Source organism: Epinephelus lanceolatus, chromosome 13, assembly GCF_041903045.1.
Source record: "Epinephelus lanceolatus isolate andai-2023 chromosome 13, ASM4190304v1, whole genome shotgun sequence".
Taxonomy (NCBI): Eukaryota; Metazoa; Chordata; class Actinopteri; order Perciformes; family Serranidae; genus Epinephelus; species Epinephelus lanceolatus.
This window is the reverse complement of record NC_135746.1, coordinates 3366314-3381658: the sequence shown is the minus strand read 5'-3', so window position 1 is coordinate 3381658 and position 15345 is coordinate 3366314. Positions and strand designations below refer to the sequence as shown.

At 41.5% G+C, this 15345-nt stretch overlaps 1 protein-coding gene across 4 annotated transcripts in view; it reads right to left on the bottom strand.

The window, feature by feature from the left end:
• The window catches only part of LOC117270807 (MAM domain-containing glycosylphosphatidylinositol anchor protein 2), a 337292-nt gene that overhangs the window by 194853 nt on the left and 127094 nt on the right, over nucleotides 1-15345 (bottom strand). For all 4 annotated transcript variants that reach the window (XM_033648706.2, XM_078173655.1, XM_033648709.2 and 1 more), the window contains exon 3: nucleotides 8785-8959. In XM_033648706.2, the coding sequence (XP_033504597.1) occupies nucleotides 8785-8959 (175 nt within the window). The remainder of the gene's footprint in view (nucleotides 1-8784; nucleotides 8960-15345) is intronic.

The window sequence follows — 15345 nt, the reverse complement described above, 5'->3', positions numbered from 1 at the left end:
TGCCAGAATTAGACACCAAGGGGCATGACCCCGTGTTTGTTTTTGTCAACCTGTAAATGACGCAATTTAACTATGTCAGCACAACTCAATACGTTAATATCAATAGTATTTATTTTGTGATCAGCAGAATGAGTCATAAGCAGTGTTCAGTAACAGTAAACACCAATATTTCGTGCTCCTGCACTTTTTCCCAACAGTTTGTTTTTTGGTCAGTCACTTCGGTGACATTTCCTCTGGTTGCCTCCTCTCCAAATCTCTTTCAGATATATTGTGCCGGTGATGGTCAATGAACTCTCTGAGCCTGCAATAAGCCGGCCCTGCAGAACTCCTAAGCCCCCCTCGATCAGTCACTCAATGAAACATTAGAAGCTGCAGCAAAATTAATGCAGCTGAAATTAAATGAAAACACTGAAAAGACTCCCCTGTAGGAAAAAGAAGTGAGCATCTTAAGCTTAAAATCGATCAGCGCAGGAGTTGGGCAAGGTTCTTTATTAACTTTGCAGAGGACCTTCCCCACAGACCTAACTGCAGACAAACACAACTGAAGTGTCAGCAGGTATAAAATGTGCTTAGATGGACTTCAGAGCTTTGTAAATACGTTGGCTTTGAGCTGGCTATGTAGCTAATATCAGCTCCTCTGGGCTGCAGAGGTCAGTTATTATCATTTGCTGTCTGTCTGTCTGTCTGTCTGTACTTTTGGCCTTTCCTATTCCCTGCATTTAATTGCACTGAAACAGAGTCAAGCAGGCTGCAGCTGCCTTTGTGAAGACGGGGTTTTCTCAGAGCACACTTTGATTTAATGAAGGTGCGTATGTGAATAAGATCTCTAGTGTTTATTTGGAAAATTGAAAACAAGACCCTTGATTCCAGGAAGCAGAAGCAAATAAATGCTCTCTGAAGAAAACCAAGGAAGAGACAGTAGAAAGATCATTTAGGTGATAATCTTGTAAATGTAAAACATGCTGTGGCCCTGCGTCTGCTTACACAGATCATCCTCTCTTTGCAGTAATGGTGCAGTTCTTTATAACTGCCACTGTTATGTCCCAGACACAAACAGAGTGATATGAACAGCATGTGAGGTACATCTGAAAGAGACAGCAAACATAATTCAAGGTGTTGTTGGGTGGTCCACCTCCAAAACACCAATTTTAATACTAATTAAAAACTGTAGCTGCGAACCACTAAAAATAGCATGTACAGCAGAGGCCCATCAATTAAATTCACCCCCGGGGGACAGCTGTAACATTGCTCAGGAGGAATGATGTGCTTTTGCTGGATGTGCAACATAGCACAATGCTAGCTAATGAAGCACACACACACTGTGTAACAAGGCCAGATGCAAGGACACCATCAGGACGGTAATTTAAAATGCTTCTGTGCAAAAATGTCTGCTTTAATAATCTTCATTATATTCATGGTGGAAAAAGAAAGTGCCTCTAAATACATTATATTGTTATATTGCACCACTATATGGTATTACTACTATATTGTTATTATTGTATTTTTACATTATATTGCTATATCAAGGTACTGCTTTCCATTTCTATTATGTATGTAACAGTGCTGCATAATGTATGCAGTGTGTTTATTCCCTACTGCACACATATTACATCTACTTTATCATTATGAGTCGATATACTGAAATAATAATAATAATTCATATACTTCACACATCATGGCTGCTGCAGCTGCAATACAGCTTTTCTGTTGCATTAATATTTACACATTCCACTTACATATTCGAAGGATGTTATGCTAAACTTACACATTCATAATGAAAATACATTGATTCATATTGGGAATGTTTTTTATTTTTTTGCCAACATGATTGAAAAAGCATCAAAATAGAGCTTGGTTACTTAAGAAAAAAATTAAAAGGCCAAGGAAGGATCGATCCTGCAACTGCCTGTCAGAGGTTATTAACTGGCCCCTGGTCTCCTGTTATTTCCCCACAGTGATCCCTGGGCAGAGTAGGTTAAGTATCCCTGGTCTAATAGGCCGTACACATGCCGCATTTTTTGCGCTCTTAAATCCATTGTTTTCAATGTAGAAACGTGGCAGGCACGCTCAAACGCCAGAGTGGCACTGTCACAGCATGCACATGTTCTTGAGCACCTGTTTCTAAGGGTGTGACTGCTGCACCTTGAGATAAACTGAGCTTAACTTTTGGAATCCAGCAGCACACACCACCTGTCATGTGCACATGTGATGAGGACCAGCCAATCAGAGCCAACAGATAATATTTCCCTTCCTAAGTAAATATCAGTCTGTGATAAATATGGAGAAGAAGTTGAGAGTTTCAGAGCTTTACATCTGTCCGTCTGATGATAGGCCTACACACAAACAGTGCATGTGTTTGTACTGTTGTTGTTGGTTGTTTGTGTCAGAGTTGTTGTGTGTTCATGCATCATGGAGCTGACTGTTTGCATTTCACTACATGGATTGTATGTATGTGACAAATAATGCCTGAACCTGAACTGAACCTGCATGGAGGAAGATCAGCTCTGCACTCAGGGTTTCAGGTAAACAGACTATGAAACTGTGCTTGTTGAGGTTGCTTAGTAACTTCAGACGCAACCTGCCTGCTCTTGGAAGCTGGCACAGAAAAGGCACAAGAGTAGCACCCAGTGCGCGACCTTGCGTTATCCAGGCAGTTAAAGACGCAGCGTGTGTACGGCCCCTGAGGTGTTCTAATAAAGCTGCAACCTCCGAAGTTCTTTTAATGGCCACTTCAGACTGGCGAACGGTCCCTAAAGGCCTCTCCACATGATCAGCTGTAAAACCGCTTTGCACTGGCTGTCCCATTGTTTGTCTATGGAGAGGGCAACAACGTCTGACAAAACGGCACCGCTACCCTTGGCGTCGCGCACAATATTCATTGTGCCGACAGTGGCTTGGAAAACCGCCCATAACCGTGTCACAAGGGGAAGCGGGAAGAGGGAAGAGGGAAGGTGGCTGGAGTTCCTCCAACATTAGATTATCATATTTTTTTATTGACAAAAATATAGGCTGCTTCGGCTGATTTTTTTATGCGCACATGTGCCCCTAAATATTTTTTACAGTTCGCACACACCTATTTTTAGTCACAAATGCGAGTGAAACACTCGCACTGTCGAGCCCTGTCGGTAGTTAGCTAACGTTAGCTTGATACGATACGGGGGTGGGGTGGGGTGGGGGGGTGGTTCGGTTTAGTGGAACTTGTTTATAATTTATTTGCTAACATTAACCCCAGAAAACGTGATCGAACATTCCGCCGGTTCATCACAAGACTGGCTGTAAGTTTTATGAACGAGCACCACAGGGTTAAATGAGCTAAATGGGTGATTTTGGCCGCTGCCTTGGTCAGTGTGTGTGTGTGTGTGTGTGTGTGTGTGTGTGTGCGTGCACGCATGAGGGTCGTCCCTGCAAAGTAAACATTGGAGCGATGAAGTCAATGTTTACTGACAGTTACTTATATCTTGTCTTTTCACTTTATTAAGATCAGATTCTGCAGGTAAAATTACAATAATAAGGTGACTTGACTTGACCTATTACAGGACTTGACTTGACTTGACTTGACTTGACTTGCCCAAGAAAAAATGACTTGGGACTTACTTGAGACTTGCACATGTGTGACTTGGTCCCATCTCTGACTATAGCTATTTCCCCCTTCATGACAACTACAAGGGGGCTGAATTTATTTGTACATATTATTAAGGCTTTAAGTTACACCTAATTACGAGTGAGGTCATTTGAGTGACAGGCTGTCCATCCATAGTGTCCTCAGCTTTTGGGCATATCCATCCTGCCCACCTCTGCAGCTCCACCCACTTGTCCAGATTTAGTGCCTTGTGGCTCCAAGAGAACAAAATGGTAACAGCTAAAAAGCCAAACTCAAGGCCTCTGAATGGGAGTCCACAAACCAAAGGGTGGTGTCATAATAGCTACGTCCATTATTTTCATAGTCTATGATTTTAAAGTCTTATTAACAGTGGTGAAGGAAGAATTCAGATCCTTTACTTAAGTAAAAGCACAAATACCACACCCTAGAAATACTTTGTTGCTTGTATAAGTCCTGTATTGAATAGTTGCTTAAGTAAAAGTGTGTAAAGTATAATCAGGAAAATATATTTAAGTATTAAAAGTAAAAGTACTCAAAGGAGAGGAGTAGAAGTAGAAAGTGTGTAGAAATGTGCTGAGTTACATCCCACCGCTGTTTATAAATCTCATCTGTTTCCTTCAACTTGTTATTGCATTTTTATACATTTAATTCAAATCTATCTTCATCTATTTTCATAAATTCTTATCTGATCTTATTTATAATATCTCACATATAAACTTTGCAATTTCAGTGCATCAACAGGGTGAAAACTCTGACCTCAAAACAAGGCTCACCGAGCATCCACGCTCTCTGATTATCCTCGGGTCTGTCTCTGGTGTGTTTTTCAGCTTCACTACCGCGTCTGTTCCTCTGGCTCTTTAGTGCAGCCAAGGTGAAACGGTGCACGGAGGGAACGAGGCCTCTGACTGTCAGCTACTGAGATACATTCAGCCCCTGCTCGGCTGCTCCACGAAGACCTTCCACAACAGCTTTCTAAACAACTTTCAATTCCACAACCTTTGGCCGCGTCAGTCCAAATAAACAGATACAAGGATGTGGCTCGCACACAGGGCGAAAGAATAAGACAGAGACTGGAAAGAAAATATGGGCAGAGGAGAGGAGAGGAGGGGGCGAGGTCCATAACAGACAGGAGACGGTGTTCAAATTCCTACAATGCATCAAATGAACGTAGGCTTTACTGGAAAGGTGTCACCAGCTGGAAAGAGCACCTTAGTCAGCGCAAAAACGTCCTGCTCCACTGCCTCTTTGTTTCCTCTGTGACTGAAAATTGGATGTTTGGTGACAAATTAAGAGAGGTCACTGCTTATATTAGATTTATATTAGATTAAATAAAGCATGTTCTTTCTTTGCAGCTGGTCATATAAAGGAAATCAGGAATAAAAGGAGTGAAGGCTGAAGCAGAGTGAATATTTAAGGCGGCAAGATCTTTTAAACACATTATTTAAAATGAATAAGAATTTCTAAAGCTGAAACAGTAAGACTAGAGATCTGCCCTTGAAACTGCTGATTACAAAACACCTACACTATTACTCATTGGATTTAAACTCCTGCTTGTCAGAGGTTGTCTGAGGGTCCGGCTGTGATGAAAGGCCAGCGACTCTCCTGTCTCGCAGTTCTTCGACCACTCACGAGGTGAAATAGGACAATCAATGCCGGGTCAATAAAAACAATAACAATACATCACTGTTTTCTTTGATGAATGCTAATGAGCCTCCACCATTTGTCGCACAGATACTTTAAAAATAGAGCGGTTGCGCTTACAGTCGATGGCCGTGTCAGGATAATAAAGGTGTTTTAGCTTAATTAACGTTCTCAGGAGAACGCAGGGCTCTTTGGATGCTTTACCTCCAAGTAACTACATTTTCATTTACAGCAGAGATATTTGCTACACTGGGCTGTAAGGTTTCATGCTGTTACACACTGATCAGCACTAATCGTCTGTGCTGCGGCTGTCCGTGTTCATATGTTGATTCTTCTGTAGTTTAGAAATGCAAAACATTTTCAGCACATTTCATTTAATAATTTCTTTACTAACATTTTACATTAATTTAATACTAAAGCATATTTACTAGTTACAGTTTAAAAGCTAACTGCACTGGAACTGCACTAAAATACGGTTTACTACACTGATAAGAGACTTAGTAGTTGCAGAATCAGAACTGTGAATAGAAACCTTCTCAGGGTAATGACTGTCTGGAAGGTGTCCTGGGCAGGAGGCAAAGGAACACCTTGGCTAGACTAACAGTCCCTTTTACACTGCCTCTTCAAGGCAGGAATGTCACCCCATTATGCCGCCTTGCTGTTCTGTATAAAAGGTACAATCGCGGAAGGGTGGACAGAGTTGCATCGGAGGTAGTAACAGCTCTGAAAAGATGTCTGTATAAAGGGGACAGCCAGCAGGATGGGATCATGGGCGGTACGGGTGTGATGTTTTGACAATGTGTTATGACTGAGACCCACAGCAGGAGATTAAAAAGTAGCTGATAGCAGTTAGAGGCTAACTCAATGAAGAAGTCCAACCGAAAATGTCTACAAATCGGGAAAACACAGGCTATGTTTCCATCCAAAAGTGATTCGAATCATTGGGAAATGCGCAATTAAAGAAATACGAATCCTGTGTGTTTCCATTAAATGTACGGACTTTGGTGAAAACTACGAACTTGCGAGTTTTCCGCAGAACCGGAAACAAAACAAGTCTCGCATTCTTCTTCTTCTACGTTTTCTGGCGGTTGGCAACCAGCTTGTAAATGCATTACCGCCTACCATGCATTACCGCCTACCACCAAATAACAGGGATGGTAAATGATTGTTGTTGCCATGTCATGCCATTGTTATTTGTTGGAGCCACATGTTTGATTTGTGTTAATGTATCCCGCCACGCCACTAGGAGGCTTATTAAGTTAAGTTAAAGTATTTAAGTTCATGCCAGTAAGCACGGGTGTTGTTGATGTTTTGACGTAAACAGTTTTTGACTGTGCTCGGAATAAAATTTATATGGCTGTATTTATTGGAAGTACACCAGTGAGAAATAAGTGCATGATGACATACAGCATTGGTAAAGATTGGGAATAGTTTTCTGAGTACACATCCAAACAATTCAGCCAATTAGCAACCAGTAGTAGCTAAAGAATAGGGCTAGTCACTACATTATTGTTTATAAATCACTGCCGATGCATATGTTACCTGTCACACTACAGGATGATGTTGTCGTGTTACATGTCACGCCCACCCGTCACACCTCTTTTGATTCCACAGTGCTGGAATGCTATCTAAAATCACACACTGGAGCAGCATGATGCCGCTGTTGTTTGGTTCTGTGTAAAAATGCAAAGGTGGAATAAGGAAGGGACTTTGTAGTGGCCCTATAGCGCGATCTCTGTGTAAAAAGGGCTACAGACTCCAAGGCTGAGACCCAAAACACTCCTTGCCCCTACCAGTTAGCCCTTATCCCTCCGTTTTGCATGTTCACATCTAGGGCGAAGTTTTCAGGCTACAAACAAAAGTTTTTCAGAAGCACACCCCAAACCCAGTGTTGTGAGAAATTATGGGCAAACTGGCTGCACATAAGCAACCAAAGAAACTCACAAATGTCTTTACTTTGTTATAAATATTATAAAATTACAATAACCCTCATACTGTCTTAGGATATATTACAGGTTATTAGTTCAATGTTTCATGGTCCTTTTCTTTGTCACAACCATAACAAAATAATCACTAATAGCATTCTGATATCTCAGTAGCTCACTAGCTAGCTAGCTAACGTTACATTATCATTGCTGATTTGTGCATGACAGTCTGGTATTTTGACATATTTTCATATCACATTCTCCCCTTTTGATGATATAACGCCCAAAAGTTAATTTAAGCCCCGGAGAAAAGCTGCTGCACTTGTTAGGGCTCCTCTAATGTCAGTGCAGACTGGCAGGGTAAGAGCACAGGTTGCTAACGTTAGCTTACAGAGCATAGCTAGCGGCCTGGTAATGAAGCACTGTTCTTTCTTATTTGATGACCTGTTTGATAGATTAACTGCTTGAAGGTTAAGTTGTGACCAGTGGCGGCTGCTGGTCTTTCAAGGAGGGGAAGCTCATTTTCGGCCTACATCATAAAATGTGTCCGTTTATTGATATGTAAACTCTACCCTCTGGGGCTGCTGCGCGAGGCTAGTGTGACCGCCTGTGAGTGCTTTGGGACGGCGGAGGGACTCACAGCAGCACCCGCTGCTCGTTGGGGACAGTAACTGCAGAGCAACAGAAGTCAGAGTCTCCAAACACGAGTACAGTCTCCAATAACACCAGAAGAAGATGCTAGATTTGTCGCTAGTCATTTTTAACAAAGAAAAAGTCACTAAGAGGATTGGAAGAGTCTCCAGATCAACGGAATGAAACTTGAAAAATGCTCCAGTGGTTTATATTTCAAGATTGCTGATTCGCTCATTTCGCTGTCAATCAAAAAGGGATTCAGCCTCAGACAGATCATCCAATCATCATGCAGAAGCCCAGTGTCCAGGCCAGCTGTGGCCAGCCCACTGCCCCATAGACCCCCAGAGACGCTGAGCGTCCGATGGGCGGGACAAAACCAAGCATTTATCCAATGACTGTCTAGTTTCGCTGCAGTGGAACAACCCACTCTATGTTTCCCCACTGAAGTCTTTGGACACTGAGCTTCCACTGTTTAATGCACTGTGACGCTACGGCAATGAATGAGAAGAAAGTCGCGTCAGTGACCTGTGATAAGTAGCTGATTCTGAACAAAAGTTGAAGGCGTTCTAGCGCATATTTAGTCAATGAAATGTAAACACAACAGTACATATTTGACCACTTATTTTTGACATTTTAGGGGAAGCTGAGCTTCCCTTGCAGTCTTAGAGCAGTTACAAGAGTCCATGCTTTTCTGTCTCCTTTAGATAAATGGCAAATGTCATTGTGATAGTACCATTACTGCCATAGTGCTGTCTGTTTACATAAACAACATCAAGAGCTACTGATGACGCATCAGGGTCTTGACAGGTTATCCCATTTCATAGTGGAAGATTCCAACAACTACCCTCGTAACTCTGCTCAAAGGGTCGAAGGGACCCTCGAAATTAATGGGTCGGGGTGAAAATAAAAAATTAAATTGGGTCTAATAAACACATAATAACAGAGGGAATATCTCTCAGCCACATAGTATATCATCACACTTACAGTAGACGTCCACCCTGATGGACTTGATGGCAGGAGATCCAAGGCCGTTCTCAGCCTTGCAGTAGTAGCGACCTCCCTGGGTCCTCAGGATCTCTGCAATGTGCAACGTCTCGTTGAACACACTGGAGTCCTGGAAGCGGTCCGACACACTGCCGGCTGTCTTGGTCCATCGGATCTGGGGAGAACAAAGGGTAGAAATGACTATACTTTACTTCCAGGTATGATTTCAGAGTTCTCAAATATGCCTGAATTGAAATACTTGCAAGAACAAAAGGCCAGTAGCTGTACAGGTATGGTAAATAAAACATTGATTTATACAGCTCACATGGTAAATCCAGCTTCATATACAGCTCCACAGACCTAATTTCATCAATATACCAGACTGCAGCTCTGAGTTTCTCTTTTCATCAAAAATATTGTATTATTTTATGCTGAGTTTCTTTCAATCTCTGTACAATTACCTTTAGTCGAACCCAGCAGGCCTGCACAAATTTTCAAATTAAATGTCAATAAATGTTTCATTTCACATAAATACCTTCCTAGCACTTTAAATTGATTTATTACTAAAGCATATTTACTGGTTTGGTCTGAACTATAATATGTTTCAGCACACAGCTAAGAGACTGAGACTTTGTTGCCTCATCAGAACTGTGAATAGAAACCTTTTCAGGGAAATGGCACTCTGGAATGTGTCCTAGGCAGGAGACAAAGCAACAGCGCTTCAAAGCAAAACCATTGCCAGTGCCCCAGACTGCACCACAGACACAGACTCTAATAGTTACACCTTTGGGCATCTTATCGTTTTCTGTCTGCCTCACTTGGATGTCTTTGTAAACACAAAATAACAGACGGAACATTTTAGAGCCATGTGCATAACACTTACAGTACACGTCCACCCTGATGGATCCCCTGCTCAGTGCTTCCTAAACACATTTTCACTAAAAGCTTACTGTTCAAAACATTCCTGAATACAAGTAGCACGCACAGGCAAGCACGTGTGTTCAACACAGTGGCTATTTCACCTGTGCCTCATAAGACTACTCCAGTTAATTTGGCACTTTTTCACCCATTAAATTATGCTACTTTGACAGACATAGTTAGAAACCTTAGGTTCACTACCTGCTGCCTTGACACTCTGCCTACACGCTTTTTTAAAGATGTTTTAACTGCATAGCATCAGATATACTACAGATAGTCAACTGTTCTCTTCAGTCAGTCCTTTTTTCAATGGCCCTGAAGACTGCAGCGAACAAAGATTACATGTGGAGTTCCTCAAGGGTCCATTCTTGGGCCTCTTCCGTTCAACATCTATATGCTCCCTCTTGCTCAGATTATGGAATATCATAACATCTCCTACCATACTTATGCAGATGACACACAACTTTACATAACAGTGTCACCAGATGACTACAGTCCCCTATATCTGCTAAATAAGTGCATTGACGAAATCAATACGTGGATGTGCCAGAATTTTCTACAACTAAACACAGAAAAAACTGAGATAGTTGTTTTTGGCCCCAAAGAACAAAGATCAATAGTCAGTGCTCACCTTGACGCCATGACACTAAAACCTACAAATCAAGCCAGAAATCTTGGTGTAGTTCTGGACTCAGACCTAAATTTCAATAGTCACATTAAGACAATTACTAAATCAGCCTACTACCACCTTGAAAACATAGCAAGAATAAAAGAATTTCTGTCTAAACAAGATACAGAAAAACTTGTTCATGCTTTCATTTTCAGCAGGCTGGACTATTGTAACGGTGTCTTCACAGGCCTGAGTAAAAAATCAATCAGACAACTGCAGTTCGTCCAGAACGCTGCTGCCAGAGTCCTCACCAACACCAAGAGAGTGGAGCACATTACACCAGTGCTTAAGTCACTGCACTGGCTTCCTGTGTGTCAAAGGATAGACTTTAAAATCTTGTTACTTGTCTATAAAGCACTAAATGGTCTCTGGCCTAAATACAGCTCTGATATACTTGTACGTTATGAAGCATCCAGACCCCTCAGATCATCTGGAGCAGGTTTACTCAGTGTTCCCAGGATCAAAACCAAACAAGGTGAAGCAGCCTTTAGTTTCTATGCTCCCCGTCTGTGGAACAAACTTCCAGAATATCTGAGGTCGGCTGAAACTGTCAACTCATTTAAATCAGGGCTTAAAACATTACTATTTACTGCAGCTTACCAGTGAACTAGATATGTAACTTATTGTTAAGATAATCTGTAGCTATTGTTTTTATATTTGTCTGCTGTTGCTTTTGCTTTATGTTTGCTTTTTAAATGCATTTTCTGCACTGTTTTTCTTGCTTTTAGCTTTTGTTTTTAATGATCTATTGTTCCTTTAATGTTTTATCTTAACGTATTTCTCTTGCAAAGCACACTGAATTGCCTTGTGTATGAATGGTGCTATATAAATAAAATTGCCTTGCCTTGCCTTGCCTTCAAACTCTGCTCAACTGTTGCGGCAGAAAAGTTTTAAATAGTAAGGTTTTAGGGAAAATGAGTTTGCAAAGTACTGACCACACAACTGCAAGAGCTGTCTGAGAGTCTGTAAACAAATGCTTGGATATAGTTTTGCTGTTGTTAAACGTGGTACCCCTTTATTTTAGTTCATCAAGAATTTTCTGTTTTTGGATTCCTTATGGACTGACAAAAAAAACAAGTTTTCTTCACAAATTCAAGATAACACGGGTGAATAATTGATATACAAATGGTCATGTTGTGGGTGAAGTATTCTTTTAACACTGATTGAAACACAAACTGAAAGCAACTGGAAATAAGTAGTGAATCAAATCAGACTTTTTGTTTATGGAAAGAAACTCAAAGCAAATTATTTTCTTAACAGAAGAGGGAAGCATGAAGGAAGTGTTGCGTCTGTAATAACAGCAAACAACATCAACAGCCACAACTTCCTGACCAAGAAGAAGGAAAGATGAATAAGACGTACTCTATTAATATACTTTTTTTATCCTGTTGGATGTCAGATTGAGGGGGCTGCCCATGGACAGGCGGCCTGAACATTTGAGGGTTCGGTGCCTTCCTAAAGGGCACCTCCGCAGTGCTGAAAAGGCAAAACAGCACCTCTCCATCCACCAGTCTGCACTCCATGTACATGGTCTGTGCAAGTCCCTATGGAATGAGCTACTGCTGCCAAAAATAGTCCATCACATACGCTTCCATAAAACCACAAATTTCTGCTGTTTAAAGCAGGGGTCAGCAGCCTTTACCGTCAAAAGAGCAATTTTTGGCCAAGAAAGCTCTGAAAGAATCTGCCTGGAGCTGCGAATAGTCTAGAAGTCTAGATTCACCCATCAACACTACTAATCGGTCTAAATGAGCATTTATTAATATGTTTCAGCAAAAGGTGGCTACTTTTATTGGTACTTTAACTTTGCAGGGTTGGCGGTGAAAGCAAACAAATATGTTCTTATTCCTAGCCCCTATGACACCTTGCAAGAATTATTTGTGCAACTTCCAGCACTGAACCGAAACCAGCGATTTCCAATGGTAACACTTTGTTTACAGTACTCTGTTCTTGTTTCCAACAGCAACTGGGAAATAAAACGAAGAACACACCACCTGTTAAAGCTCAAGCGGGATGTGATCATACCTCTGCCATCTCTGACAGCATCTCAAAGCACTGTTTTTCTTTTTTCCCCATTTTCAACTGAGCACGCTAGCAATTAGCTCGCATTGCTCTGTCTAAATATTGTGCACTTTAACACAGCCCAAGCTAGCTTAAGGTAAACATCCGCTCCCTCTAAAGGTGATTTCTGATTGCTGATGACTTATTAAGAGATACCAACACATTCTGCGATGTTTCCTAACTAGCTTACTGCTACTTCCGCTATCTCACTGGAAGTTGTACACATAATAATTTCTACAGTGGTGCCTTCAGGAATAAGGTGGATTGTCCTCTAAGACTTTTTTAAAATCTGAAATCCATAGCTAGCTTAGCTTAGCTTAGCTTAGCTGTGAGATCCAAGACAAGCGATCGCAATTGAGGTTCAGTAAAATTCAAAGGAAAAGGCGATAACCTTATGATGCACATTTAGTGAATGAAATGTAAAAACATTTTTTTATTCTGTGTATAGGCTTCACATTTTTACAAAGGAAAATGTAAGAATCACTCGAGGCCTACGACAATGAATGAAATAGGAATTGAAATTGGAAATTGAAATGTTAAAATATAGCCATTATTATTTTCTAAACAATTGTTGATGCATGTGTCTCTGGAGCCACAAGTTGCCTACCCCTGGTTTAAAGAAACAAGACATATGTTAATAAGTCAGTCTGTTGTTTCATATCTAGCAGACATGAGAGTGTTAGTGTTTCCTAAAACAGAAGCAGATCGGAAAACAGACTTCTTACAATAATGTGATGAATCATAGCTGTAAAGCAAAAGAAATTAGAAGTAAATGTCCATCTAATATGAGCCTGTTTTATATAATGATCTGCTTTCCTCTCTGTAGTTGAGATAAGTAAAGACCAACATTTGAGAATATGCTTAAGGCTCACATTAAATCATTGCATGTGTGATTGTTATATTGTTTTGTGTTTAGACGAGATTTTCAATTCAAAGCACGGACGACTTTTGAAGAACATCCTATTTCAAAGCTGCTGTAAAGTTCTTTTGTGAAATGTCACAGTACAAAGGAGGACTTGGGAGCTCAAAATCTTCCTCTAACCTCCCTTTTTCCTCACTTCCACACAAGACCGACCTGAGCGTGGCTTTCTCAGCATGAGTACCTTTCACTAACTGATGAGACCCAGTTAGCCCATGGCATTGAGGTGTAATGAAAGGTGAAATAGTGTTACTCTCCAACATGAGGTCGTAATTGACTCTCCATCATCTCCCTCTCCTGTCCTCATTAAAGCATACAGCATGAACAGGTACTGTGACAACTCTGGCCTGGGGGCCACACAGCCAGAACTACGGAGCATAAAGCTCCATTCAATCCCTCATCCTAAGTAAGCCACAGATGGACTGGCTTTGCCTGCAGAGCCTCACATATCTCCGTCTAGGCAGGGGAGCCCATGAATTAGAATCCAATATCTCCACACTGTATGGCGATAGCATCATCTTGGATACTGATAACATCCCATTTACAGAGATAGCATCAGATGGAACAGGGATATCGCTGCATGGAGGGATGAAGATTGGGTGCTATCTTGGGAGATTGCCGCTGTACCGCGCTCGCTGTAGGGTTTTAACCATGACGACCCCAGCCTGAGGTTACGACAGTTTGAAGTTTGGTCATTTTCCAAACAGACAGGAGAAAGGAAATGAAAGGGTGGGTGGCCCGAAACCCGATAATGGTGCCCTATTCCAAAATCTTTTTTCTTTTTCATTTCTTTTTTTTTTTTTTGGAGCTCGGGGCTAGAGGATGACAAGGAGAAGAATTCACATGCAGCAAAAGTTTATCAGAGGAGTTTCAGATTCTCTGCCTTGCTTGGGGTGTTACTGTTCAGAGTGGCAGAAATAAATTAGCTACCCTGAAACTCAAAAACTGTGTGTGTTCTGTATTCCTCCCTTTCATCGATCTCTTTCTGTGAAGAAAGACTGCAGCCAGACAGTGCTTCTGTCCCGTCCCTTTACTGCAGCATGTAAGTGGATATATTACCATTAAAAATAAATGCTTCTAAATGAACACACTGTGCTGAAAATAAAAGCATCACTCGGCCTGTTTCAAATGCATCAAGAGACATTGTGAGAAAGCACTCCATGCAAAAGCCCAAACTCAGCAGTTGATCGATGCTAAAGCTCCACCGTTAGAAAATCTGGAGCCCTATTATAACAGTTAGGGACATCATGAGTTCAGCAAAACAAGCCCCAAAGTTAAATAAGTTATGATTATAAATTAGATGGAGCAAAGTTTTCGAATTCTGTGTCACTCCGTGACAGTGCTCCGGATCCCCTCATGCAAATACAAAGCAAGCTGGCTTATGGCGACCTCAGCAGAATTCAATATTCTCCCAGCTTATACCCCCAGTCATTTTCCTTTGCCTTTTGTGTAAAGAGCTTTGAGTTTTAGGAAAGCGCAGTATCAATAAGTGCATTGTTGGAGTGACACTAAGAAGTGGGTATTCAAATAACTCTTCATATTTTCAAAAGGAAAGTGCTGCTGTTTGTTTCACGAGGGCAGCAGACCACGTTATTGGCGGGCTTTCAACTCACCCTGTACCCTGGAGCTATTTTCATTCCTCCACTCCTTTGACTTTTCACATCTGAGCACCTCTACCCACGGGGAGTCCTGAAGTATGCCTGGTGAGAACAGTTTGACCCTCTTCACTCTCCTCAGTGCAATGCAAATACTCTTGATCTGAGAGGAGCTGGCGGATTTGAGCAATATGATAATTGCTGCTCCTAGCCCACTGACAGCCTGGCTTGAGTATTTTGGCTATTTTTGCTGCTCCTTTCTCATTTCTCAGCTGAAACTCATAAGGTGCTCATAAGTATACACTGGGGAGTGAGTCAAACTGCCCGAGATGTACCACCCAGCTGTGGTTTTATAGCACAAATTCACTATTCCTGTCTGTCCCTAGCAATTGAGTGCA